The following is a 26,049-nucleotide window of genomic DNA, read 5'->3' as shown; positions in this document are numbered from 1 at the left end:
TGTGTCATGTTGTTAGAACGATTTTTGCTTCTAGATGAAAATTTAGGGTTGGATTTCACTTAGCAGCACCGCGTCTGTGAATTATAGAGGGTATCAACAGCACGCTTCAGCAACAAGCGTGGTGACGATTTCGAAAATATGTATTGTATGGAAATTTATGCGCCGTGCTAACAAGTGGGGTCCAAACACTAGAGTGGGATGAATGTGTATTTCCATATTGTGATCGTAATTTTAGTGAAACGTCTGTGGCTGCCATGGCGTCCATAAGCGCACAAGCGCAAATTTTATGGCTACTGGATAACCCAGTGAATAAAATTTAATCAGAACAACGAGAAGATTTTAAAGAGATCCGGTCTAATATTTCATTTTAAGTTCATAAGATTGTACTTTTTTGTCTTTCGTATTATGATGCCGTAAGTCGTACAGTTGTAAGTACATGTTTTATTATACTTTGTGCATCAAAATGATTATGATCAAAGTGTCTTTCTAATGTTTAAAAAATTTAACCATTTCGTAAAACTATCACCACGAAAATATGTACCCAAGTGAAAATAGGTTTTTTGAGATATTTAAACCAAAATATTCATAGTCACTTTAATAATACCACATAATTAATAACAAAATACGTTCAATTTATTATAGGCTCGACGTCATATTGTAAATCATTGCACAGATTTTTTCATGCTACTACAGAACCAGCTGGTTGCATGTAAGGGTCACTCACTCAAACATTAAAAAAATTGCTTTATTATTGGGTTTTTTGGCGTTTGTCTTTAGGGATAAACACTATTATTGAGTTCAAACGCGGAAAATTGGGGGTGTGGCGGAGGCCGAGGCCTTTGATCATCTTCAAGCGGACCCGGATAGTTGCCAACAGTACGTATTTTTATTTAACATTTGTCTCGGTGCTTGAATATTGAAGTCATGGGTTTTATTTCCAATATAACTAATGATGGAAATCAAGTTTCAAATTAGCTTTGGTCTAGTTGGTTATGCGGTTGCCCACGAGCGTGTTGTGTGGTATGTTTTCGTGTATGTGTGAATCTGACACGTTATTTCTAATAGCTCTCAAGTGATATCGTTCGCTGCATTCGTGAGGTTTCTCGTAACTTCGCCTTAAGGTTGTAGTATTTTGTCGACGCTTAACGTCACACTGTGCCTGCCTTCACGCCACTTCCCGTGTATTCGCCACGCGTCGACGGCAGCTGCGGATTCTCGCGAATGCGCGAGAATTCCGCGGAAGACGCACGACTTGATTTTTGGCTCGTATCTAGTTAGTACGTTACACAATTAATAACGTAAATAAATAATAAATAAATTGACCATAAAGTTAATTACGCTATATACAATATCATTACAAAAATTCGCTTCCATTCCGTTCCGCCGCAATATAAAATGAGCCTTATTCCAGCACGATCATGCTCGAGTTTTGCATGCTTTACGACTGGAACCGACTTTTACATCACGACTTATATTTAGTGCATTCAATCATAAGGGAGTTGTATTGTCCACGCTCGGGGAGCTCGATTCCTCATTTTCGAGAACCACTTTGATTAGATTGTACCAAAAAAAATATGTGATTTAGTCGGTTCTACTCGTAAAAACATAGAATCAAGTTTTGTATGTTTTTACGACAGTATGGTCACCATGGAATAAGGTATATATATAATAATAAGGACACCCACACACATATGCATTTGTAGGTCTTTGTCAGTATTAACTCACAATTTTATTATTATCTCACCCCGTGTAGTTACTGGGAAGTTAGGTAGATAAATACAAATATTATATGAAGCATACATTTAATAAAAAATAATAAGGTATTTCATATGCAACATTGACGTATTAAATATTTATGACAAACAACAATAACTTTTAAGTAAATATTGTGCAAATTAATATTCGGAACTGCTTTAAATATTTCAGCCCCCGTAGCATGGCTACGCATGATAGTCGCGACGAAAAATAATAAGATCGAAATAAGCGCGCGTTATTGGCTGTCTCAATCAGATGTAATTTAGATAGCCAATAGCGCGCGCTTATTTCAATTTTATCGCGCCCGTCGCGACTATTATGCGTAGCCATGCTACGGGGGCAAGTATGGTAGAGTAAAGGTATGTCACGAGCTTGATTTGCACAAAAATTTTTTGGATGAAGCCTATAAACGTTACAATTTTTATTAAATATGTGGTCTGATAAATCCTATTAATTCATTCGCCAGATGACCAAGATAGTAACAAAAGAATGAATTCATGAAAAAAACTTGTATGAAAATAGGCCCGTGACCGCAATGTCAACATTATATATAAAAGTTAAATCGTTATTAATCTACAACAGTCTTATTGTTAAAAAATATAATTTAATTTAACATTTCAAATAATACTTTAATGTAATTTATATTATTGTGTCAATCTTATTAATATCTTCTGCTAACAAAATAAACATTTCTTATGATTAATAAGTAAGCTTTGAGCTAGTACAATAAACTTAAAACTCTAATGTGAACAAAACCGATTCGTTGTTCACCTCGTCCCTACCGGGTTTGCGTCCTTTACGGTTTTCTAGCGTCAGTAAAAAAAAGACTTAGCCACAAGGCGGTCGTCGTCCTGTGTTACAAATTGACGTTGAATATAATAAATGCGAATGTGTACCCGCTTATGTGACTCGTTTGCAGGCGATGCGAAACTTACAGAAGGCAGCACATCAAGTTACACATTACACATTGATGGATCTTGTTCCGTTGCCCTGGAGGCGATATTCGAACAAAAGTGTATAGCTTGATGTGCTGTTGACAGTACATACGATTGTGTATATCCGGTTTTGGTTCGGTCTGAGTTTACAAGTAAGTACAAGTAAAAGTTTAGGGAATTCAAATTCCATCAGTAGTCCACTTGGGATCTGTTGATATGTAACTGAAAAAGAGGCGGCGGATTTAAAATCAGCCGTAGAAATCTTGCTTCGATATGGTTAAACTTGGTTTATGTAATTTGGGGGTCAAAATATTCAACATTTCGATATTGCCCCATTACAAGCTTTATTTCAATCCTTGGAAGGTAATAGCTAACTATGAAGGCAAGAAATACAGATGCAGAGTTCGCCCCCACTGTAAGCTCGTACATTTTATAGGAACAAATTTACTTAGATCTGTTCGGCAAATCGAGTGTTGGGCGACTCGCCATTTAAAATGTGAGTCATAAAGTGGACAATGTTAAGGCCGAGGAGCGTGCTTCACACACTGTATTTAACGACACTAATATGTATTACAAAGTGTAGAAGATGTATCTAGGCAACATGTTGTTGTTTAAGATGGTGTCCGAAATAAAGATTCCAAGAGTTCCGGTTCTGACAAATCTCTTTTGTATTGCTGTGCTAGTTCTTGGATAAGATGACGTCTCCTTACGTGCGGGGGTTGGTACCTGAAGACAAATACAATTATTAAAGTCACTTTGTGAATGTATCAATCCGAATACGTCCTATTAATGGACACAGATGTCGTTAAGGAATTTTGCCACTTTCTGTAATTTGTGACATATATACCTACATATTACTAGTATGAGAGGAAGTCAACCAAACCCTGGTCTACAGGGACTAGCACGCGTGGGTCTATTCAAGGCGAGAGTGAATAGGTATTATTTAGGTGTGCATGCTACAATGTCGACCTCATCGTCACTTTCCATCAGGTGAGATGGAGGTCAAATGTGCACAGCCTCTGTATCCAGTGGCTTAACATTGATATTCATGACTACAAAAGTAGTTCGCCTAAGGCTCGGTTGTGTTTTTATGTTCGCCTGCTGTCGCTATCTTTTTGTTGTTCAGGATGTCGTTTGTCTTAATGGTGGCCTTTATTATCTAATTTTAAGTAAATAATAATAATAATTTAGACTAGATGGGGCTCGGCCGCGCTCGCCGCCGCCCACATTGCCGTGCCACCCGAGACTACGGCCTCCTCTGCACCCCCACGCTACATATATATAGCGCGCTATATATATATATGTATCTATAAGCCACTTGTCGCGAATTATGTCCCGATTTAGTATTAGTTTTGTAATATCGAGTTCTTAGGTTTTCGCGATTGTTACACATAGGAAATGAAACTATTTTTCCGGATTTAAATCGCGTATATTTGTTTTTTCAAACAAACCGACGTTTCGGGCCCTTTACAGGTCCCATGGTCACGGTTGACTGAGTCAACCGTGACTATAGTTTTGTAATATCAAGCATGAATAAATTTAGTCTGTTATGATACCTAAGAGTAAGGAACTAACACGGCGAGCCCAGGCATCTCAAATTCTGAAGGTGAGATATCAGGCGTCTGCTGGGAGTGCACTGGTTGGTCGGCACTACAGTTGGTAAGTTTGCACAATGTTTATTACTGACTTAGTTACATTATTTGTTGACTAGACAGCCTGAAGATAGAGTATGACGAATCGGTAACAGAATTAGAGTGAGACCCGCCACTTGTACTAAAGTTATAAGTGGACATGAAGCGGTAGCAGAGGAAGAGCTGTAGGGGTAGGGGTGCGTGTGGAGGCCCATCGTAGGGATCAGAGGATCCCACTAGTTCAGATCCAGAGGATCGACACGAGGTCAAGGACCTATTAGGACAATTATAGTAGTCCTATGAAGTAGAATGGTGTTAGAAGAAGTATACGCGAAGAAAGATACTCTATTTAAAGGCTGTTGTGATAGAAAGAATGTTATATATGTAATTTACATTATGATTAAACCTTAGGCGTGGCGATACCACTGTCTGTGTCGCCGTGTTTAAAAAGCCTTAGAGATAGCAGTGTTTTCCAGAGAATGAGACTGTCGTGCATAGTGTCAACTGTATGCCACTAGCAATGAGAATAAAATTATACTTAGAAGTGTAAAGCGTAGCGTGCTATGGATGGGTACCTGTATGACATCAGACGGAGGATAGTCTACACGCTAGACTACATCATACGCTTCTTCGTTGATACTGTGTACTTACAAGTCGGTGTTGAGTCGACCGCGCCTTGCGATGTCCAAAGCAGCGCGGCGTAGACAGGCGGGCAGTAATAGTGGAGAGATCTGTGCTCCATCGGCCAAAACTCCCGCGACGCTAGATGGCGCTATGTGTAGGCGCAACAGACCGCTGCGGCGTGCGCTTACGCATAGGATGGTCACCTCGTGACGTCGCCAAGGTAAGCCGGTTTCGCAGTAGCCTAATAAGTCATCTGAAACATGTAATTCAATTTGAAAAGCTGTTTTACAATCGATGCCTTTTATTCATTTAATAACATCTTATACATAATGTACGAACATACGTAGAGTGATGGTACCAATGATCGACATTTTAAGGGAAGTGTGTCTTTAAATTTTTTTTGTATTTAAACTTATATCAATAAAGGAAAAGGCCGGTGTCGTGTCGTATAAAGAGCTCAAGGAGCTGGCTTTTAAGAGAGATGACTGGGAGATGCTTCACCGACAAGAGTATAACTCTCAAGTTTAATGATGATCAATAGTGATCAGTTTACTTGACAGATATAATCCTCACGGAAAATCATGCTGTAGTATGTTAATAAAAAAACTTGTAATTATTACTAAAAAAACCTAACCTACAATTTTTCTAAATCTCCAGTAAAGAATACCAAAAATCCTCTAATTAATTAACTAGTAATCGACACGCACCAATAATAAACACCCAGTAACTGTCACTTACCAATAACAGACGTGTTACTATGATAGAAAATGTTGTCGTAAATCTTATTGGACATGAATTTAAAAAGATGTCAAACAGGCCACCTTATCTTATTACGCATTATTACAAAACTTATAATAGAGGAACTTACCGACAGGTAAATTAAGATGATCTTCAAAATCTTCAAGCCAGATGATCATGATTTTTGTAGTAAAATCTCTGTTGCGCCTGCCACTGCCTGAAAAATTATATTTGCAATATTATTCTTCTATAGGAAACAAAGTTCACATTTCATCTAGATGGCACTACGAATGTACGTCATAATTCATTGAACGAAGGCCATATTTTTTTTAAGTTAGTTAGTCAACCGAAGAATTGGGTTCAGAATAAATAACAGGGTATATATTTTATATTTTATTTAGTAGTTCTTGTGCTCCAAATACGAGTATAAGCACTTATACACATTTATTTACTAAATGTGTAATATGACAGGGTATAATACCCTAAAGTACTAAGTGCTTGTATTGAATCCTGAGCGTAGCCAGCGTTTCAAGGCAAGAGACGTAAAACAACTTTGCTGCCGAGCAAAACACACAACTTTCCACGTCACTAAAGCGAGGAAAATGGTAGACGAAAGACAGTTGAACTATAACAAATCAGTTTAGTTCTTCGACGAATTAAAATAATTTAATACACAAAATTAGTTACACTCATTGACTACAAATAAATGGACGTCGGGTCCGCGCTAAAAAGTGTCCGAACTTACAGGGCGTTAAAATCGAATACAGAGCGTCAATCACGCTTTCTTCTTTCTTCACGCGTCTTCGTTTGTTCGCCTGACAGCGCGCTTGTCAATGATGCCGTATTGTGTGGTAAAACTTTGTAAAAATTACTCAACTAAAGTGAAAAAACAGGATGGTACATCATATTTTCAGTAAGTACTACAGTGTGTTATCATAGTTATCATTTAAAAGTGTTATTTTATGCACTAGTATATATAGTATTTAATTTATATTTAAATTAATCGTAAATATAAATTACAAAAGCAATCAAAATAATCAAATAGCTAACTGTCTCTTTCCGGCGCATTGCTTGCGTAAAAGACTGAACGAGACCCATCATGTCAATTTCAATTGTTTGAAACACAAGCGTTTGAAATATTTAGAACAAAAATTTCATAGAGTCGCTTTGATGCTAATGTTATTATTAAAATATTTTTTAATTCATGTTAGTAATACTTTCAAATATTGTTGTACTCTTTCTATGACTCGGGGTTACGAATCAGAAGACCGAAAACACATTTACCCGAAATAAAGTTTGCATGAACTTCCATAATTCCGAAAGTATTTTTTTAGGTTTTTCGGGAGAACTATGTGTATGGCCTACATTTATTTCTCTCGTGAGTTTGGGTGTAATTTGTGGTTGCCTGTCTATATGTGTGTCTATGGCACCCGCGACACAGGGTTTCCCTAAGGCGGGGCAATGTTGAGTTTGTGCGTTATTACAATTATTATTATTTATTAGTACCTAAGTGTTTATTTTGGAAAGCGTTTCTCTTAATAATAATATCGCGCATTTTAATTTTGTAATTAGCTCACAACGGCAAATACCCTACTACCGTCATAGGCGTACTTTTTCATGCACAAGAAACATTTGCAAGAACTATGAGCAGTACGACTATGCCTGTTGACGGAATCAACCGTCGTCAGTGATAAACCGTAATAATTATATTGAATCAATGTAAACACTACGGCATATAGAAAAGTGGTGACGTTTTTGAGCGCAGTATAATTTCAGTACTATGCACGAACTGGTTAAGAAAATGAAGGAAACCAGAGCTGATACGAGCATGATAAAAGACCATAATATTAAAGCTTTGGTATGTGATTACATCAATGAGTGAACTGTGCATAGAAAGGAGAGAATACAGGAATTTATCTAGGAAACATAGCTTGAACTTAAGAAGAAAGTGACAAGTATTAACAGAGAACACCTTACACCACCAAAATGCATTAAAAATCAAAAGTTGGATGAATGACGAAATATACTAACTTAAGAAACAAAGAAGGTAATTGAAGCAGACTGACAGTGCAAATTAAATAGGATTTTTTTTAAAGTTTAAGCAATTTGTAGCTTTCACATACAAACAATGCATAATAATACAAATAGTACAACCTTGATAGCCTAACGGTTTGCACTGTGGGCACTGGATGAGAAGTTCCCGGGTTCGATGCCGGTAGGATCAATTTAACAAACTAACTTTTCTAAATGGTTCTGGTCTTGGTATTCTATTGTAAGACAATCACCTGGTCTGAAACTAGGGAACTCTCTGTATACTCCCCATGAGTATCAAAGCAACCGAATCCCAGAGCAGAACCAATTTACAAAAGTTCATTTCCCAAATTGGTTCTACTGGGAATCGAACCTGGAACCACAAACGATGGAATTTATTCCGGGGGCATAACTCAGAACACCCAGGCCAAAACAACTTTCTAAAAGTTCACATTTAGTTTTATAGTTGATTGAGCTGATTTTTACGGTTTATTAAAAAAAAATAATTCTCGAATAACTCGAGAAATCGGGTACGAGAATTCTCGAAAGTCAAGAAAAAAAAGTCAGTCACCCTAGCTCGTAATAAATGGCATTGTATAAAATTCAACATTTACGTATAAAATTTATTTATAAATAATAAAGGCTACTCCATTATACCTGTGTTCAAGTAGTTTTCACTAGAAGCTACATATGGTGCATTTTGGTAAGTTTCCAGTAGAAGCTGAATATGGTGTTTTTTGCGCCTTTTTTTTTGTTTGTCAATTGTTGCAAGCAAAATTAGGCTGTACTGCAATGATATTACAATTTAAATTCAACGTTTTAGCTTTTTCATATTCCTTTACATGTCACTACGTTTAAATAGGTTGACTTGGGACATTTTTTTCGTGGTTTTTGTATTAGACCCGTCCGTTTATTTGTAAGTCAATGGTTACAGTCGTCAATTTAATGTCAACAATAATAAGAATAAAGTATACTAACGGATTTATACTACACAAATAAGTAATGTGTGACAAATAGCGTAGTTGAACGTGTCTTTATTTATTTTTCCATCGAAAGAAAAACTTGAATGCACCACAGTCCATCGTCAAGTTCGAATTTCAAAAACCTTTTCCACGCTAGCGTGCAAATAACGTTTTTGAGCGCAAATTTCTCATTAGAAAGAAAGCCTTTCCGAGCTAGTGAGGTGAAAATAATATTGTCATGCGCTTAATGCAATACTCCAATTCTCCTAACAGATGGAGCCAAGTACCATGCACTGTACTCTCAGTGTTCAATTTTTTTAAAGAACTTCAAATTTAAACTTTATAGTAATATCCGGTTTCTTGTAGAATTCAGCACAGACCTGTAAGTCCTGCAGTAGAATGCTTGTCGAGTTCAAGCGATAAAGCGCGAACTTTTTCATTGAGGCTGGACCGTCCGCGGTCACCTTTGTCAGACTCACTGATGCTGCGTTCGTAAGACGTCGTCCCAGAGCTATTGCTGGATACGTCCCAGCATGAGCCTGCTGCTTTTTCTGATCCCCTGGTAGATAGAGAATGAAATAATTTTAAAGTTATTTTTTATTCCAATTTTATTGTTTTCTTCTGTTACAAGTCTTGTTTTTAATACTTATATATGAAAGAGATATTCTTTAGAGTTGTTATTATTGATACAAAGAATGTTTGCTCGACCAACACAAAGACAAATTCATTCAATCCGGCTGCATTTAAATCGGGGCTATCGCTCTCCCAACTGACTTATAGAACAAGTCAGCAGACCTTGCGAATTTCTCCAAGAGCCTGTTGCAGATCTTAGTTTTTTTAACTACTTTTTCTCCCTCTCTCTATCTGTGACAAATCTACGAAAATTTTTTTCAGATATCTTTACAGTTACCAGCGGCTGACTGGAGATGTCGCTTTATTAATTGCAATGTTATTGGATATCATGATTTTTTTTATTACCACGATATTCTTGCATTTTTTATTTTCAGATTAAGATGTGAACTGTTAGTAGCTAATTTATTAATCTGTACTAAGTTACCTAGTGGATACACAAGATCCGTCCACGTCGGATTTGATGCTATCGTTCTGTCGATCCTCCGTTTCTGATGTTTCGAACCCTGAAGGTACTACGAAGGCTATCTCGTTTGTAGAATCTGACCAATATAGTACCTGCAAAATATAACATGTTGTAACACACACACGTGTACATTGTTCATGTGACATTGTTATACATTATTATAATACAGGCTTCAGAGAGTAAAGTATGTTTAAGTGAAAAACAAAATTGTATCTTTTATCTTTTCTTCAATTAAATATAAAAAGATTTGTGTACAATTTATTTAATTATTATCCGCAAGCTTCATTGATTTTTTGTATTTTTCAAGAGCAATTTGTACTTTAAGATTACATATATTTTTTATTTTACCATTTGGAATATACATCTGTATTATATCGATGTTGGAACCAAAACAAATAAGTCTCAATGTTATACCTGATCCCTCCCATCATATAAAGCGGGTGCTTTTTCACCGCTCACTGGTGGCGGGGCGATGGCATGGCCACAATCCGGATGGGCATCGTAGCTCGTGTCCACGTGTCCCGTCCATCCGGGGTGACTGCGAACGCGGACTGGCGCACCTAGCCTGTAAACAAAATGGAAAAAAAAACCTGAATTTTTTGCGTTTGTGAAAAAGATAAAATCATTTGCCGTTGTATTTTCGAGGTTCATGGTAGCAAATTTGTTAACATTGGCAGTATATATTAGGATTCTGCTGCAATCAGGTGATGATTATCATGAAGTGAAGATATTTTACACATTACAAAGATAGACAGGAAGATCACACATGTACACAGCAAAGAAAAGGAGTAAAGTCCAGAACATATAGGCGATGTGCAATCACGTGCGCGATAGATAGTAGGACGTCGCGACATACAGTAAAAGAAAAAAGAAATCCGTACCCTCTCAACATGCGTATAAAGCCGGGCGATACAGTGTCGCAGCTGTGCGCGTTGGCGACGATGTCCGCCGCGCTGGTCTGTCCTGCGCGTGCGCAGAACACGTGCGCGGTGACGGCCGTGCGGCTGCCGCACGCGTCCACGCGCCGAAGCGCCGCCGCAAACCCGGGCTGGGCGTCGTCCAGCGCCACGAGGCGTGGCGGGCCGCCCTGCCATATTCACAAGTAACATTAGCAATATTAGCATTAACGTCTTTTATAATGCCCAGGAGCATAAAATTAGCACGTCAGTTCAGGTGTCAAATGAACGTTGGCTAGGAGTAGTTGGTGAGTTTAAGCAATGTTTATTGCTAATTTACATTCATTGTACATTGTCATAACGGCCTGAAAATAAGGGTACCTTAAAGCAGTAACTAAATAAAACTGAAGGCCTCCTCTTGTACAGACGGTCGAATGGGGCATTTTAAGATTGACAGACGAAGTACGTGTACGGATGCGTCTGAAATCCCACACAAGGAATGAGAGGACACTTATTTATTTATTTATATAGATTATGGATTTTGGTAAAAAATTTAGCCGTGGCGACATGCAACACTAAAACCTCATCATAAATGAGTTGGACTTCAATTGAAATGTTTAGGAAGAAATGTCGTTGACCAACGAAAGCATTTACAGTGCCTTAACCTGGCAATAAAGCTGACATCTACTGGACACTGCCACAAATTGCAATGTTTTTACAGAAACGCTAGGTGGTGTTAGTGATACGAAAGTGGCCAATAGTTTCACCGCAATAAGATAAAAATTCCTTTTGACGGCGATTAATTGGTCAAATCACGAACTCTCGTGGTTTAAAGCAAATGACAGTAGGCTACCTTTTTGTCTCCTCCGATATTCAAATAGCCGAAATGCGACAAAAACAATCTTGCAGTCTGGAACTCAGTGACGGGTTCCGGAGGCATATATTCTTCAGGCACAATATGGTTTTCACTTTCTCTCACGCGTTTCTCTATCGCAGCTTGTTGTTCTAACAGTTTGAAGAGAGTTGGCGCTTCGGGATCGTTTAGTTGTCGTAAAACTGCTTCCAGGCCTGGGAACGCAGAATCTCTGTAAAAAGGATATAATATATTTATTAGCGTGGCACCAATATCAGAGCGACAGTCATGCAAAGCGCCATTTCGAAAAAAAATAATTAGGGAAGCATGGTTTAGTTTTTTACGGCTGTGTTTTTAAAATATTTACGTGTTGTTTTAAATTCAATTTTAAAACTGAATTAAAACTAAAGTAATAAAATAGAAAATTGTGACCTACATTTTTTTAAATCGATTTAAAACAAAAGTATGGTGGCCATCTATTTTTTATTTTTATTTATTAAAATTTTTACAAAAAGAAAACTTATAAATTAAAACATAGCGGTACAACAAAAACCTGAAAAGGTTTATCCGTACACCGCGAAACATGTTTAACAATTACCAGCAACACAGCGATAGTAAAAAAAATCCAAAAAGCAGCAACACTTAAACGCTATATTCAAAAACGTAATTAAAATTGGTTATTATTATATCCTTTATGGCAGCCACTAGGCTTGGGCCAGTGTCAGTTTTCTAAGAATATTATACATAAATATATATATATTATATATATATATATATATATTTGGGTGTATTTGGCTTCTGTCCCACTGAGGACAATTCTGCCAGTGTCCGGGTTGAAACATACACGGTATATTTATCAAGATTGGCAGGATTGGCAAGATTGGCAGAATTTCTAGAAGCAAAAAAGCGGTGCCACCCAGAAAATGAAACAGTAAGTGGAGTTGCAGAGTTTATTAAATCACACGGCTACAAGAATACTTGACTCACAAAAAGACGTTCTAAATAATATTCATTACGCCACTTTGGGGGACGTTACTTTAATAGGAAAGTGGGGATTTCACGGCAGTACAGGACACAGTGAATATAAACAATGTTTTTCTGAGGAACCCGAATTGGAAGATGGAAGTTTATTTGTAACTTCATATACGCTTTGCGACTTATTTCCGTAGTGGCCACAACTAACGAAGAGATCATATTATGGAAAAAGCCCCGCCCGTCGTCCACTAAGTACTGTCGTCCTATACGAAAGCTATTTTAAAGAGAAAATTGATAACTTAGTCCCCACACTGTATGACACTGAGAACGGAGAAATAGCAGTGCATCATTCCAGTTGACAATGGTTGATGCCATCTGCTAGTAAGTGCTATTTGTGCAAAGCGACGCCCAAGGAAATGAATTCAATCGATTTTTGTCTTAACAAAGAAATTGATACCACCAAATTAGATTTCGGTCTGTCTCCTCTTTCATGGATTAGATTCTTCGAATACTTTGTACGTTTATCATACCGATTAGATGTAAAAAATGGCAAGTGCGATCTAGTGACGCGAAACAAGTAGTAGCTAAAAGAATGACGATCATTCAGAATGAATTCAAAACAAAATTAGCTTTGATTGTTGATAAACCACGTAATAGTGGAAGTGGTACATCAAACGATGGCAATACTGCACGAAAATTTTTCGACAATTCTGCTTTCTCAGCTGAGATTACTGGTCTTAAGAAGGAACTCATTGATAGGTGTGGCACTATTCTCAACTGCCTTAATTCGGGATAAACATCAACTCGGAGAGATTTAAATATTTTGTTTTAGAGACTGCTTGGCAGCTTGTTAAGGAGTATTCTTGGTATAATCTGCCAGCATCTGTACACAAAATTTTAATTCATGGGTCTGCAGTTATAAACCACTTAATGGTATCGATTGGAGAACTTTCAGAAGAAGCTGCCGAGTCTAACAAAAATATAAAGACATTTAGGTTGAACAATACCCGCAAAATGTCACGGGTCGCTACGAATACCGACCTTATAAATCGTCTCATGTTAAATTCAGACCCACTAATTACGGGCCTTAGGAACTTGCCAAGGAAAAAACTCTGTTTTATCCAAATTGGTCATTAGCTTATTAGATTTCTAGAGTAAGTTAGACTTTAAGCGTTGGATAGTTTAATTTATGTATTTTTAAGATGATATTTTGTGGCGAACGAATCGCACGTTTAGACACAACTTTGTAAATATATTTTTGTAAAAAGTGTACATATTTTCATATAGTTATTATTCATGTTCATCATCATATCAGTTTATTCGCATCCACTGCTAAACATATGCCCATTTCCATTATTGTACATGGAAAAAATGTAATTATTTTGTTACATTTTTTAAGATTAAATATATATTGTTAAATCATATTTTTCCCAGCTTTTTATTACACCTACTAAAAATAAATAATATTTTTTTTTTACAAATATGTCCAATACTTTTGGAAAAATAACATTTTGACACTTTCTCCATACAAGCTGAACCACAGTGGAGCCCCACATTGTGTAATGACAATTAAAATCACCATGCACAACAAGAGGAGATGGGAGAATAGCAAGGATGGCATCTAGTTCAGTGAAAATGAGTGATCAGGATGGGGGATGTATACTGAAACAAATGTTATCTTTAAAGTTCTAGCTGATACGACATTAAAATTAGGGGAGTGTGAAGAAAGGTGTAATAAAGAATAAACAATAGGTCGCTTAATAATTAGAGCACAGCCATCATATCCATTGTTGTTACCATCCCTGAGATATGAGAAATCAGGAATCCTTAAAGGGGAAGATGGCTTTAGCCATGTTTCCGAAATACCCAGGATGGTGGGCTTATAGTCATATATTAATTCAATTAGTTCATGTATTATTTAGTTTAGTTGATTTATGATGTGTGGATTTACAGTTCCATTGTAGGATTGGGGTCATTGTTAACATGGATTAGAGAGTTTCATTTATTCAATGATTGAATGACATTGGTCAGTAAGAAATCATTAAATTTAGAAATAATATTGATAAGTAATAACAATAAGATTTTCGTTTCTGGAGCTATTGTATGATAATTCTGAATTAATAGCACAGCCATTAGGTTGTGTGGACTGCGGAGTCATAACAAGGTTATTGTGGTGGTCCAGAATCTAAGGGAAGCCTCTGAGTATGGGATGCTTTCCGTTGACATAACAATATAAGCATGTTGGTTGGGAACTACCACAAGAATCTCCAGCATGTGGTTGACTACATCTGAAACACCTGGGCTTTAAACGGCATTGGGCTTTCGCATGACCAAAGCGACAGCGGTTGTTGGATTGTATGGTTGGTAGAGTATGGATCTCTAGAAGAAAGGATGTATGATAACATAAGACACTTTCAGGGAGCTCTTTGCCAAGGAAAAGACCATTACGGTTTGGGAGGGAATCCAATGTGGTCTGTTATTTATGCATTCTTTCCTGTGTAGACGTCTGGCCTTAATGGCTTGGGAGCCATTAGGGCAATCGATGACCAGTTCTTCCATAGTCCACTCTATCGGAATGTTTCTACCAATATCATTTCTTATCCAGTGAAATGCGGAGATGATTGCTTTGTAAGAATTCTTGGTCAGGAGAGAATTTTCAATGAATTTGTTGGTAGATATTGCACTAACAAAAGTAACTACAACCCGATTGCGCCATGTAGCTTTGATACATCTTTCGTACCATTCTTACTTAGGAACTGAGTTGAGGGTTGGACTCCTCTCTTGACACGTGAACTATATATGGGCCCTTATTTTAACCTCATACCGTCAGCAAATTCGGGTAAACTATACGTTTGTGACGGTGTGACCTCCTTACACCGTCATCCCACCTTTTTGTATCGCCTCTCTCCATTCGCATCGTATCGTTTTTCTTCTTGTACTCATATTTAAATATTGAGTTCTTAGGTTTTCGCGATTGTTACACATAGGAAATGAAACTCTTTTTCCGGATTTAAATCGCGTATATTTGTTTTTTCAAACAAACCGACGTTTCGGGCCCTTTACAGGTCCCATGGTCACGGTTGACTGAGGTGGTACAGTCTTCAACCAGTTATGTCTAATATTAATGCAAACCACCCTATTTTTTCACTATAGTTACAATAGTTGTTAATTAAATACCTTATTTTTAATTTTACAAAGAAAACATTCCAATTTACGCTACATTAAGTTTTACAAATTATTTTATTGAATGAATTTTTATTAAGTTTAATTTATTATTAATTATTAATAGAAATTAGAATAAACTAAAACATATTAATTAGTACTGCAGTCTTATGTCTGTTTGGGATTTTTCATTAGAGGAAATACTGGATCCCAAACTGGTGGTACGGAGAAACCATCTTCCCTGTTGAAATTAGGATGTTTTTTAATTTCAATGGCCTCTCGCAGCATCCTGGGCAGATAACGGACTTCTTTTGCAAGGACCTGGGGTTTGTCAAACTTCATTGAATGTGTAGGTTTATCCATGACATGCTCGCAGACTGCGATTATTAGAGATGGAACAAGAGAATTGTGGTACTTTAGCTTTCTTAGATGTTTTAATTAAAAGAAATCCTAATAACACCTTAGGCCATACTGTATTTCTTTTATTTTTTTCCATCCTCTAAGGAAATTTGCCATTGAATGACATTGACATCTGATCTGTCAATATATTTTATATGGTATTGGCCACTAGCCAATTAGACAAAAAATTACATAAAAATCCGTTCCGTTTTACGTTAAATATAAATATAAAAAATGGAAAACGCAGATAAAAAAATATTGTTTTTAGTTCAGAATTTCTAGATTTTGAGAACATTACAAAAAAACCAGCTGATAGCCTGGTTAAATTTTCCATATAATTTTTGTACCAGTAAACATACTTAGCACAACTCTTTTATGAAATGTATAAGGTCATTTTTAAATTTATAATAGACAATTTACAAGAAACAAATGACTTCGGTGAAACATAAATTGAGTTGGTAGTATTACGTTAATAAGATTTTTAGGAACTTTCAATATTTAATTCGATTGTTTCCGTTTTCTTATTTGTAATAAAATGTTCAGTAGCTGAGTAAATAACGCAATAATATTTACATTACGAATAAGTTCATTTTTAACTTACTTTTTGGAGCTTTAGTAAGTCACTTGTGAAATAAAGATTGAGTTGAGTTTACTTACACAGCGCAAGGTGGCGGATTAGGCAGCGGCAAACACTGCGGCGTGACTTTGGGAGGTGGTTCGAGCATATCGATGGGCCTTGCGCAGGCTGCGCCGTTGCCGCGAGTCGCGCAGCGCGCTGCGCCGCGGCTGCTCAGCGACCACGCGTATCGGCCCCACCCGCAGCGGATTATCACTGTCACGAATCACATCAACTATCACACACTTCAGAGTTAATGGCTTAGCGAATATATAATAGCGAACGAATCACATATTGGTCAATCACACAAAATACTATACACGTATTTTCGATACCTCTACCATGAGATTACTGTGACAGTTGTCTCTAGTGACCGCGTAAAGTACGTTACAATTTTAAATGGCCAATTGTACATCGCTCTCTAGGGGTCACAAGTAGTATCATTTTACATACCTATACATATTTTACGCGGTCGCTAGCGGCGAATGTGACTATAAGCTAATGGCAAAGGTAAAGTACCACAATAACAATGCTAGATACAGGCCTCTTCTCGCAGAGAACATACGAGATTATCGATGCACTGCAATAAATTTTGATGTATAATCATTATTTTTCGTGCTTTATTTTTTAATGGTCAGGGCACTTACATAAAGTGGTTTATGAAATAAACGTAAACATCTATTATTGTGATTTACGATACACTACGTAGGAGGTGTCGAGTTATAGCACGACGTTTACAGATATATTTGATGTAATAAATCTTTGATATGGTGGAAACAATTTTTTTTTATAAAAACAATAGTCTAATGGAGAACTTCTCCTTTTTTTGAAGTTGGTTAAAAAAGGCAGTTGAGTCAGCGATCGTAGTAGAGTTTATGTTTCATTCACAGTTGCTTCCATTCTGCTGGGTGTATATTTTTAGTATTTATGATACTACGGAGAATATTTTTTTTAAATAAATTTAGATTACTCTATAAAACTTAGTACATTTGGTACATTAAGCCACATTATTATGTGCGATTTTTACATAACAAATAGTTAAAAACAAACCGATAAGCGTGGGTTGTGGCTCCTGACTATTGGCCAGTGGCTCCTCAAGGAGAGATAGCAGGATATTTCCATCGGCAATGAAGTGTCTCAGTCTGCCGTGGCCCAATGCTGACAGCCATCGTTCGTCAAGCCGACACCACGCCGAGCCGTTGGAACTGTTACCAACCTGATCAAGAGATAACAAGGTTAAGTCAGAATTAAATAATTTTCGTTAACCTTGACGGCGCTTCTGACATAATCGAAGTTCAGTTTTACGTTGTTTGATAAATGAACGCACTCGGATTCATTGTTAAATTGCCATGAGAAATACGCGTGACAATTCTCAATTACTTTATTCTATATTTAAAATATTGACATTTGTTAAGCCATATCTCATTTGATTAATTAAGGCAGTCGTTTCATTTACTTGTTCCAATATGAGCATGAGCAGAGATTCAGCTGCATCGCGAACTCGCATGGAAACAGGTTTTAATTCTTTTTCATCCTTCATTTTTTGCGGTTCTCCGGGTTTGCCTGTAAAAGTTTATGAACACTTGAAAAATAGAGCGCATGATGCGAGCAAGGGAATTTTTACATTCCTTTAGTCTCAATATTTATTTTATGAAATAGTATGTTTTACTATCATTACCAGGGATCGGAATAGGTAGAGTTTTTTTACCTAAATTTCGAGGAACATAAACAGAAAATGGAGCTTGCCTTACGACAATATTTTTAAGGTCCCAGAACCTTTTCGGGATTAGGGAAATCACTTAAGAACATTAAAAATTGACGTTAAGATGTGTATTTCAAACGTACATACTGTTGATTTATGGACATTCCTTCGGGATCCTAAAGCTATAATCATTCTAATTACATGTATTAAGTTAGAATTATTTGACAAAATTTTCCTAAATATTCGGAAAAATTGGTGTTGCAATAAAACGTCGTGTGTCGGATCTGTAATATTGCGGACATTGGATTTTTACGATACCTCTCTAAAAAATGCCAATCGAGAGGGATCCTATTATCCTAATTAAATATTGTGATGTCACATTGTGCCATAAATAGAATAGTTTAGTAGGAAAAAATAAAATGTGTATTTTTTGTATGGGACCACAAATTTAGTGCCCCATTGTTGTACGTGTTCAATGTACGTTAGAAAATGTTTTGGGCGCGCGTTTAGTGTGCAAATCTATAGAGGATAGGTCTAATACAATACGTCGGTAGTGATTCCAAGACAGGATCGACTACGACTTTGTAACGATGGGGCATTAAAGGTATGGTCCGATACAAAAAATACATATTTTCTTTTCTACTAAACTATTTTATTTACGGCGAAATGTGATATGACAATATTTAATCAGGATAATAGGATCTCTCGATTGGCATTTTTTAAGAGAGGTATAGTGAAAAAAAAATCCAATGTCCGCAATATTGCAGATCCGACCCAATGTGCGTTGCAAAGTTAAGATAAATATAGTGTACCTGCCTGTCCCCCATTACGTCAATGTTTGAATGTTCTTAAGTGATTTCCCCAATCCTGAAAACGTCCTGGGACCTAAAAAATATTGTCGTAAGGCAGTTTCCATTTTCCATTTTCCATGTTCCTCGAAGTTTAGGTAAAAAAACTCAACCTACTCCGATCCCTGATCATTACATTCACATATTTTTTTGTGTAATATACTCTATTCGCTCAATATTATTATTATTGATACAAATTACTCTAGCAAATATTGTTTGTTACCTTAAAAGTTAGTTTTATCTTGTTAAATAGCACGTACAGTATCTTTGTATCAATTCCTCTAGTTTTTTAAACTGTGCATTATCTGAATTTCTTTAATTTAAGATAGGTAATTTTAAGGAATACAAACCGGCAAGCAGACTGTCCATGAGATAGGAAGTGGTAAAAACTACATAACGATTCATGTGTGTGGTAAGTATTTAATGATCGGTTTGAAACCTTAGAATTAGAATGATAATGTGTGGTAGTTCTTCTTCTTTTTATGAACATGGCTGGTTGTAGCAGAATATCAGCGGCGTTGTGAAACACTCCGCCACTGTGCTGTGTGAGCTTTAGACCTTTTTATCTCACACCACTATTTTTACTAAACACTATATAGAGCTTATATTTATTTTTACTTAATAATGTGTTGAGATAAATAATCGGTTTTATTATTATTATTATTTCATATAGCAAATACGTTGTCGGTCCTAGGAATTTCCAGGTGAGCGATGTTAGTTTGATTAACACTATTCTTTAGTACACACCTAGACTCTTACTGCCAGATATCCCCAATTCAACGACTTCCATAAGGGTGGCCAAACAATCTGGGTCGGCCAGTAACGCCGGGCAAAGCCACGACGCCAAGCAGGAGTATGCGGCCACTACACAGGAGTGGAGGTCGCGGGAGTGCGCTTGCGGTGGTCGACTGCATTGCACCGTGATGTAATCACATATCCAACGGACCGCGCGTTTACGTTCTATCGCCTCTGTAATACGAAAATGTTAATGCTGTATTGCCCAAATCTTTTTATTTTTGTGGATGTTCCGTTGCAGTTCATAAACTACAGATTTGAATGAGAGATTATATAAGTTTTATGATACTTTGTATTTCTCGCTAAGTGGTTTTGTGTTCTTTTGAGTAAAAATCACCTTAAATCATAAAAACCACATTATTTTTTACAATAACAACTTCGTGAGCATTAACTTATGTTCTGGTTTCGGAATTTATTTGTTATTCCAGTTAACTGAAAAACGTTGTGACATTTAACATAAAAGAAATTTCAATTTGCACTGTATATATAACACATATAACTTACCGATAACGAACTCTAGTCCGCATGTAAAAAAGTAATGATGTAATTACAAATCTACTTTTTGGTAAATGTAAGTATTGTATCGTCAAAAACGGAATTTTGGGTATTAATTTCTCGTTAATAAATTAATAATAATAACAACGAAGACACTAATAGTCCCGCACTAAAGAAACTCTGTATTATTTGCTGATCATCGACTCAGGTCAATGATCTATTAAAAGAAAAAAATGCGGTTAACTAGGGTTGACATCACCAAATCTTTGTCATTGAACAACTTGGAAACTACAGGACTTTTCAGTATTTTCAGATGACAAATATAAGACTCTTCATGGTTTCCGGCTTTTTCAGTCGTTCCGTTTCACCCAGAATGTGTTTTTGGACCTTAATGAAAGAAATTTACTTATTTGAATTACGATGACAGTAATAGTTACCGGGTTTAGCGGAATGTAGTTTGGCAAGTCCAGAAAGTAGTTCTAAGGCCGCCAGTGATACTTGGAGATCGCCTTTCCACGATGATATAAGCCGGTGGCACACGAGATACGTGGCTCGTACTACTAACGCTGCACCTAAAAAACCCATATTTTTAATAGAAACGACATATTATGCCTAGGTCGACGCGAATACCAACACTACAATATATTAAAAATAAACAGTAAAAATGTGATAGCATTTGCCAAGCTGCGGCTTGAATAAAATGAAAGCAAAAGTAATAAAAATAAATAAGATGCAGCTTGTTATGCAAAATATGTTACAATATGGTATTGATTACGTATATATCAATATTTTGTTTAATTTATATTTTGGTCAAATGGGTGAGAACATTTAGTACGATGTCATCCGCCTTGGAGTGTATTACCTTTAAGTTACCACAGTATATATGGCGGCTCCATGATAGTTTTGCAATCAAGCACATCTTTCGAAAAGCAACAAAAAGGGTGTTACCGAAAATAGGCGATGAAGGGTCTAGCTCCCTAACGTCGGCGGCAAAATCCTCTAGCGACGATTGGTCCACGCTGCCCGTGGCGCTGCCGCTATCCGATCGTGCTATAACATAAGACTAAATAACACTCCGAGCCTATATCTATATTGGGGTAGGATTCAGCACTTCCACCCATTGGAATATTTACAAAACAAAATAAGGCAACCACAATCATGCATGAGGTAAGTGAGCATGTTTGTATAGAAATGTCTACTCACTATTATCGCTTTGAAAAAATACAAGTATTCATCATAAACGTCGGGTTTACAATATTCCACCAGTTTCGTAGATGCTAAGAATCTTATACAAGGAGATCGTAAAGGTCATATTTTCTTATTGTGTGTGCATGTATTGCATAGCTAAGATAGTCCCTTACATTTCAGAACTTGATAGTTTTCATGAAAATCAAATTATATACAATGGAAATGAAAGTTAAGGACTTTATTAAATTTTGTGATTTTGGCACCTACGAATTTCTTCTAACCAGAGATCACAGCTTTGTGGCGTTAGGCTTAGGGAGGGAATTTAGATATTATTTAGTCTTACAGAAATATTACCTGTTTACATTAATGTGTTTTTACTTATACACAAAAAAGTATAACAGTAAGTGTATTATTATTATTAAAAAATGTAGTGTTAACAAAATTAGTGTAAAATGTGAAAATTGCGTGATGAACGGTAAAATGCAAATAAAAGTTATGCGTGAGATTGCATAACAAAATGTGTCGCTGTGATAATTATGGTATATTTGTTGTCAAGCAAAATTACAATACGTACCTACAGCACAGCATAGCATGTTACACATTTAGTAGTTATAACTATGTGTTACCCTTATGATTCTCAGAGATAGTATTTTAATGTTGTTTATTATTAGGTTTTAATAAATAAATCGACGTTAAACTTCTGTACAGTTTTGTAAACTTATGTATTTAAGCTCTCATAAGCCTGCACTTTACCGTAGTTTGCCAGCTTCTTCCACTTTATCTTTACGGATAATCAACAGTGTCAGTCTTTTTTTTTGTTAACAAATTTAAAAAAGTACCTTTATAATCTGTACTATGTGACATAGTAGATCCAGGTGGAGCGCTCATAGCTTTCCCATGATTCACGTGAGCGTTATGTCTCACACACAAGTATAAGGCACTCAGTAGCGGCACGGCCAACGCATCGGAACATTCCACTTGTACTGCTGACACGCATATAAGGGATATTTTACCTCTTGCAAAGTCACCGAGGGTCATGCCCGCACTAAAAGATAAAACTGTGTTAGCTCCTATGTCGTATTCTTAATAATAAAGTGACGGAATTCTAAAAGTAATATTTTCGCAAAACAACCATGGACAAACAATATCTCATGAGAACTGCTAATCTCCATACTACAGATCCGTAACTCTGAAAAAGGTCAAAATTCCTATAGATTGCGCTGATCAATAGCTTGAAGCAGTTTATATGATGTTAATGGCCTTGGACATTAAATAATTCCTATTTAATGTGAAATATAAATAATAAGTTTTTTTCCTTATAATATTATTTAAACATTGATCATGAGCTAAAATTACTTTCCGAACTTTGACAAATATGCGTGACAACAGATGACATTGAGTATAACTGTAGCGTTACTTGTACTTTAATTTAAAATTTCATTCAAGTCATTAACTAGTAAAATTTTTATTGTCACCCGACTCGCCCAGTCTCATTTTAGTTTACCCGTTTGTTGACACATATCCGCGTCAGTATAAAATTATAAAATAAATTGTGGTTGTTCATCTAACTGATATCTAGGATTTTATAATACTCTATGTGAGTAACGAGCTTTTAAAACTGAGAAATGCTAAAGTCACGTGTTATGCTCATTTCAGTGAATTCAAAACTTTAAAACGCTCCCCTGTAAACTTGGCTATTTCCACATACATATATATATATGTGGAAATAGCCAAGTTTATATATATATATAGGAGGGGTCGATATGCATGGTATGATTATTTATACATATACACTTAGTGCCACGTAACTCGGATTTTTTAAATATCTATATTGTCAATTTCCTAAAAATTACTTTTTGTTGGGTCCTTCAATAAAACTTCTGTTTTTCTTGAATTCGATTGTAAGTGGACTGTATACACTTACTTTGAAACTTAAGAATAATTCACTGATCGAATATTGCTTGACCGAATCCTTAAATCTTGATTGTCTTAAAATGTTCGTCGAATGTCTTAAAATTAAAATTTATTCTTTTTAGAATCCAGCACGATTCCTACTATTGTATCGGTATCTCCCACACCGTACCGGCCTAATTAAAGCGCCGCGGGCACTTCCCGCCCACCACAGCGCGCGAATTAAGCCGGAAGGGTTGTCTTCTTCGCTTGCTCGCCCTGACCGATCAGGCACGCCTCGGCCGTCTGGCACATTGTTTTTGGGGATGCAGGCAAGGTCAGACCTTGCAATGGTCACAGTATTTAGCCCAGTAGGAACAATTCTTTGAAGCATTGTAAACGTCTTTTGAACTATCTGATCATCGTCGTTTATTTAATTCCTTATGACATAATTGAACAGCAAAGTGTTCGCATTTATAATATTTCAGATGATATAATATATGATCAATAAACTTACTATTCATTACATCCAGGGAATTCAGGAACAGGCAATTCTTTATAATGATGAGGGAACGCGACCAAGGATAATAGAGCGCTAATGGCGGCTTTACGAAGTTCTCGTTTGTCTATGGACCCGCATTCTAGTTTTGGCTCCCTTTCTGATAGAATACGATCCAGGGCCGTTATGAAATCTGGTACTAGAACTAATACGCCGTCTAGATCTAGCCTGGAAGAAGGAAACAAGAAAACTACTATAAGCGTTTCATTCTTAAAAAGACACAGACACAATGAAGTTATTGAAAACAATTATTTAACCGACCCCGGGACCTCAGAGATGTCAACACAATGAAAACCAAGAAAGTCGAAAGGTTGTCAAAGTAACGATGTCAAGATATGTTAGGATGAGTAGCAGTAGAGCTCCTTGTACAAGAGTTCGTCCAGCAAGGTACTGCCACGTTGCCTTTTTTTTGCCGTCAAGCAGTAATGTCAGCATTACTGTGTTCCGGTTCCGGTGCTGGTCAAATTACAGGCACATGGGACTTGTCAACTTATGTCTCAGGGTGACTGGCGCAATGGCAGTACCCATCTTTGCGAGTTAAGGCTCTGAGTGGCACTGCAACTGTTATGGACAGGCGTGTAGCTTGCCATCAGGCGCACGACTTGTTCGTCCCGTGACTTGATATTATTCAAAAAATATCCATAAGTGCATGTTTTTATGAAGAACATCCGATACATCAAATATAGAATGTCTCTGTACGAGTTACCTGCTTTTAATTTTTGAATGCGAATGGACGAGCGGAAATTCATAAATATCAAATAATAACTTTGAATGAACAAGTTAAAATGCAATTGTCAACTTTAGTAAAATTCAATCATTTCCAAAGCTTGGACTTTGAAAATGGCACTGTACAACAGTTTTTAAGCGGGAGCTCAATAAACATTTTATGAGAAGTATGTAAGTGCCCCAAGAGCTACAGTTGTAAGAAAGCTTTCCATCAGGGATGATTTACGTTTAGAATTACCTGAAAATGTCAGCAGCATTTAATACGACAGCGCCGGCAGTGGCCGGGTCTCGTAGCCCGCGATGTATGGCCGCGTAGCATCGAGCTAAGTATGGAGCTAGTACTTCCTCCCGACATTGCTTTGAGCACAATACTCTGCAGAGTGTGCCTAGTGCTTCCGCCCGACCTGATCAAATTAAACAATAGAAAATTGTAAAGTAAAGGTTAGTAAATTAAGAACAAAAACATAACTTGTTTCTATCGCTAGGACTTTTTTTAGTAGATAACAAATTTATTATCTTAGCTACTAAGAATTGTGAGTGGTCCAAACCGAAAGAGGATTAATTTTTCTAATTACATAACTGTAATCAGAATGTGCTACTTTCTAGTATGTATAGGCACTGAGCTCGTCATTGGTTAAAATAATCACGGGATTATTGAGCCGGTACACGGTTCGTCGGTTTTGCGCGCTATATAGACTTAAGTTTTCTTTTTAATTGACTTCAATAAAGGAGGTTCTCAATTCGACTGTATGTTTTTTTTTGTACGCATGTTACGCGATAACTCCGGTATCTGTGAACCAATTTTGATGATTCTTTATTTGTTGGGAAGAGAGTGCCTCAGTAGTGGTCCCATTTAAATTTGAAGAAAATATTCCACCACTCAGTGTGGCAAATTAGGGGATGAATCCGGTTTCGCGCATTTCCCGGTAATCTATACCAATACAACTTGGCAAATAGATGTAATTTCACGACCTTTTGAGGTCGGTTTTTAGTACTCTGTACTGAGATTAGCTTTTGACTGTACTATATATATCACAATTGAAGTAAGCGTTATCACCATGATTATTCCGAAGAATGGACTTTAAGGGTCGTATTCCAGAACTCTACTCAATGCTCAAGTCAGGATTTGAGCAGACTTGAGTATGATTTCAAGCACTGGAAATACGACCCTAA

The 26,049-nt window shown here is 36.7% G+C and overlaps 1 protein-coding gene across 1 annotated transcript in view; it reads right to left on the bottom strand.

Annotated features, from left to right (window-relative positions):
* Positions 1-2,103: 2,103 nt before the first annotated feature.
* The window catches only part of LOC113234916 (ral GTPase-activating protein subunit beta), a 46,062-nt gene continuing 22,116 nt past the window's right edge, over positions 2,104-26,049 (bottom strand). Inside the window, exons 13-30 of the mRNA XM_026470437.1 lie at positions 25,115-25,280; positions 24,109-24,318; positions 22,541-22,746; positions 21,462-21,563; positions 20,951-21,085; positions 20,523-20,534; positions 19,971-20,192; positions 18,130-18,236; positions 17,724-17,889; positions 16,715-16,889; positions 11,522-11,753; positions 10,654-10,859; positions 10,187-10,337; positions 9,734-9,864; positions 9,057-9,235; positions 5,814-5,900; positions 4,973-5,198; positions 2,104-3,416 (exon numbers count right to left, since the gene is read on the bottom strand). Coding sequence (XP_026326222.1) covers positions 3,302-3,416; positions 4,973-5,198; positions 5,814-5,900; positions 9,057-9,235; positions 9,734-9,864; positions 10,187-10,337; positions 10,654-10,859; positions 11,522-11,753; positions 16,715-16,889; positions 17,724-17,889; positions 18,130-18,236; positions 19,971-20,192; positions 20,523-20,534; positions 20,951-21,085; positions 21,462-21,563; positions 22,541-22,746; positions 24,109-24,318; positions 25,115-25,280 — 2,828 coding nt within the window. The 3' untranslated portion in view covers positions 2,104-3,301. The remainder of the gene's footprint in view (positions 3,417-4,972; positions 5,199-5,813; positions 5,901-9,056; positions 9,236-9,733; positions 9,865-10,186; positions 10,338-10,653; positions 10,860-11,521; positions 11,754-16,714; positions 16,890-17,723; positions 17,890-18,129; positions 18,237-19,970; positions 20,193-20,522; positions 20,535-20,950; positions 21,086-21,461; positions 21,564-22,540; positions 22,747-24,108; positions 24,319-25,114; positions 25,281-26,049) is intronic.

This window comes from Hyposmocoma kahamanoa, unplaced genomic scaffold (assembly GCF_003589595.1).
Source record: "Hyposmocoma kahamanoa isolate Upper Pololo Valley unplaced genomic scaffold, ASM358959v1 86, whole genome shotgun sequence".
NCBI lineage: Eukaryota > Metazoa > Arthropoda > Insecta > Lepidoptera > Cosmopterigidae > Hyposmocoma > Hyposmocoma kahamanoa.
The sequence above is the reverse complement of the archived record's forward strand: the minus strand, read 5'-3'. Positions and strand labels throughout refer to the sequence as shown.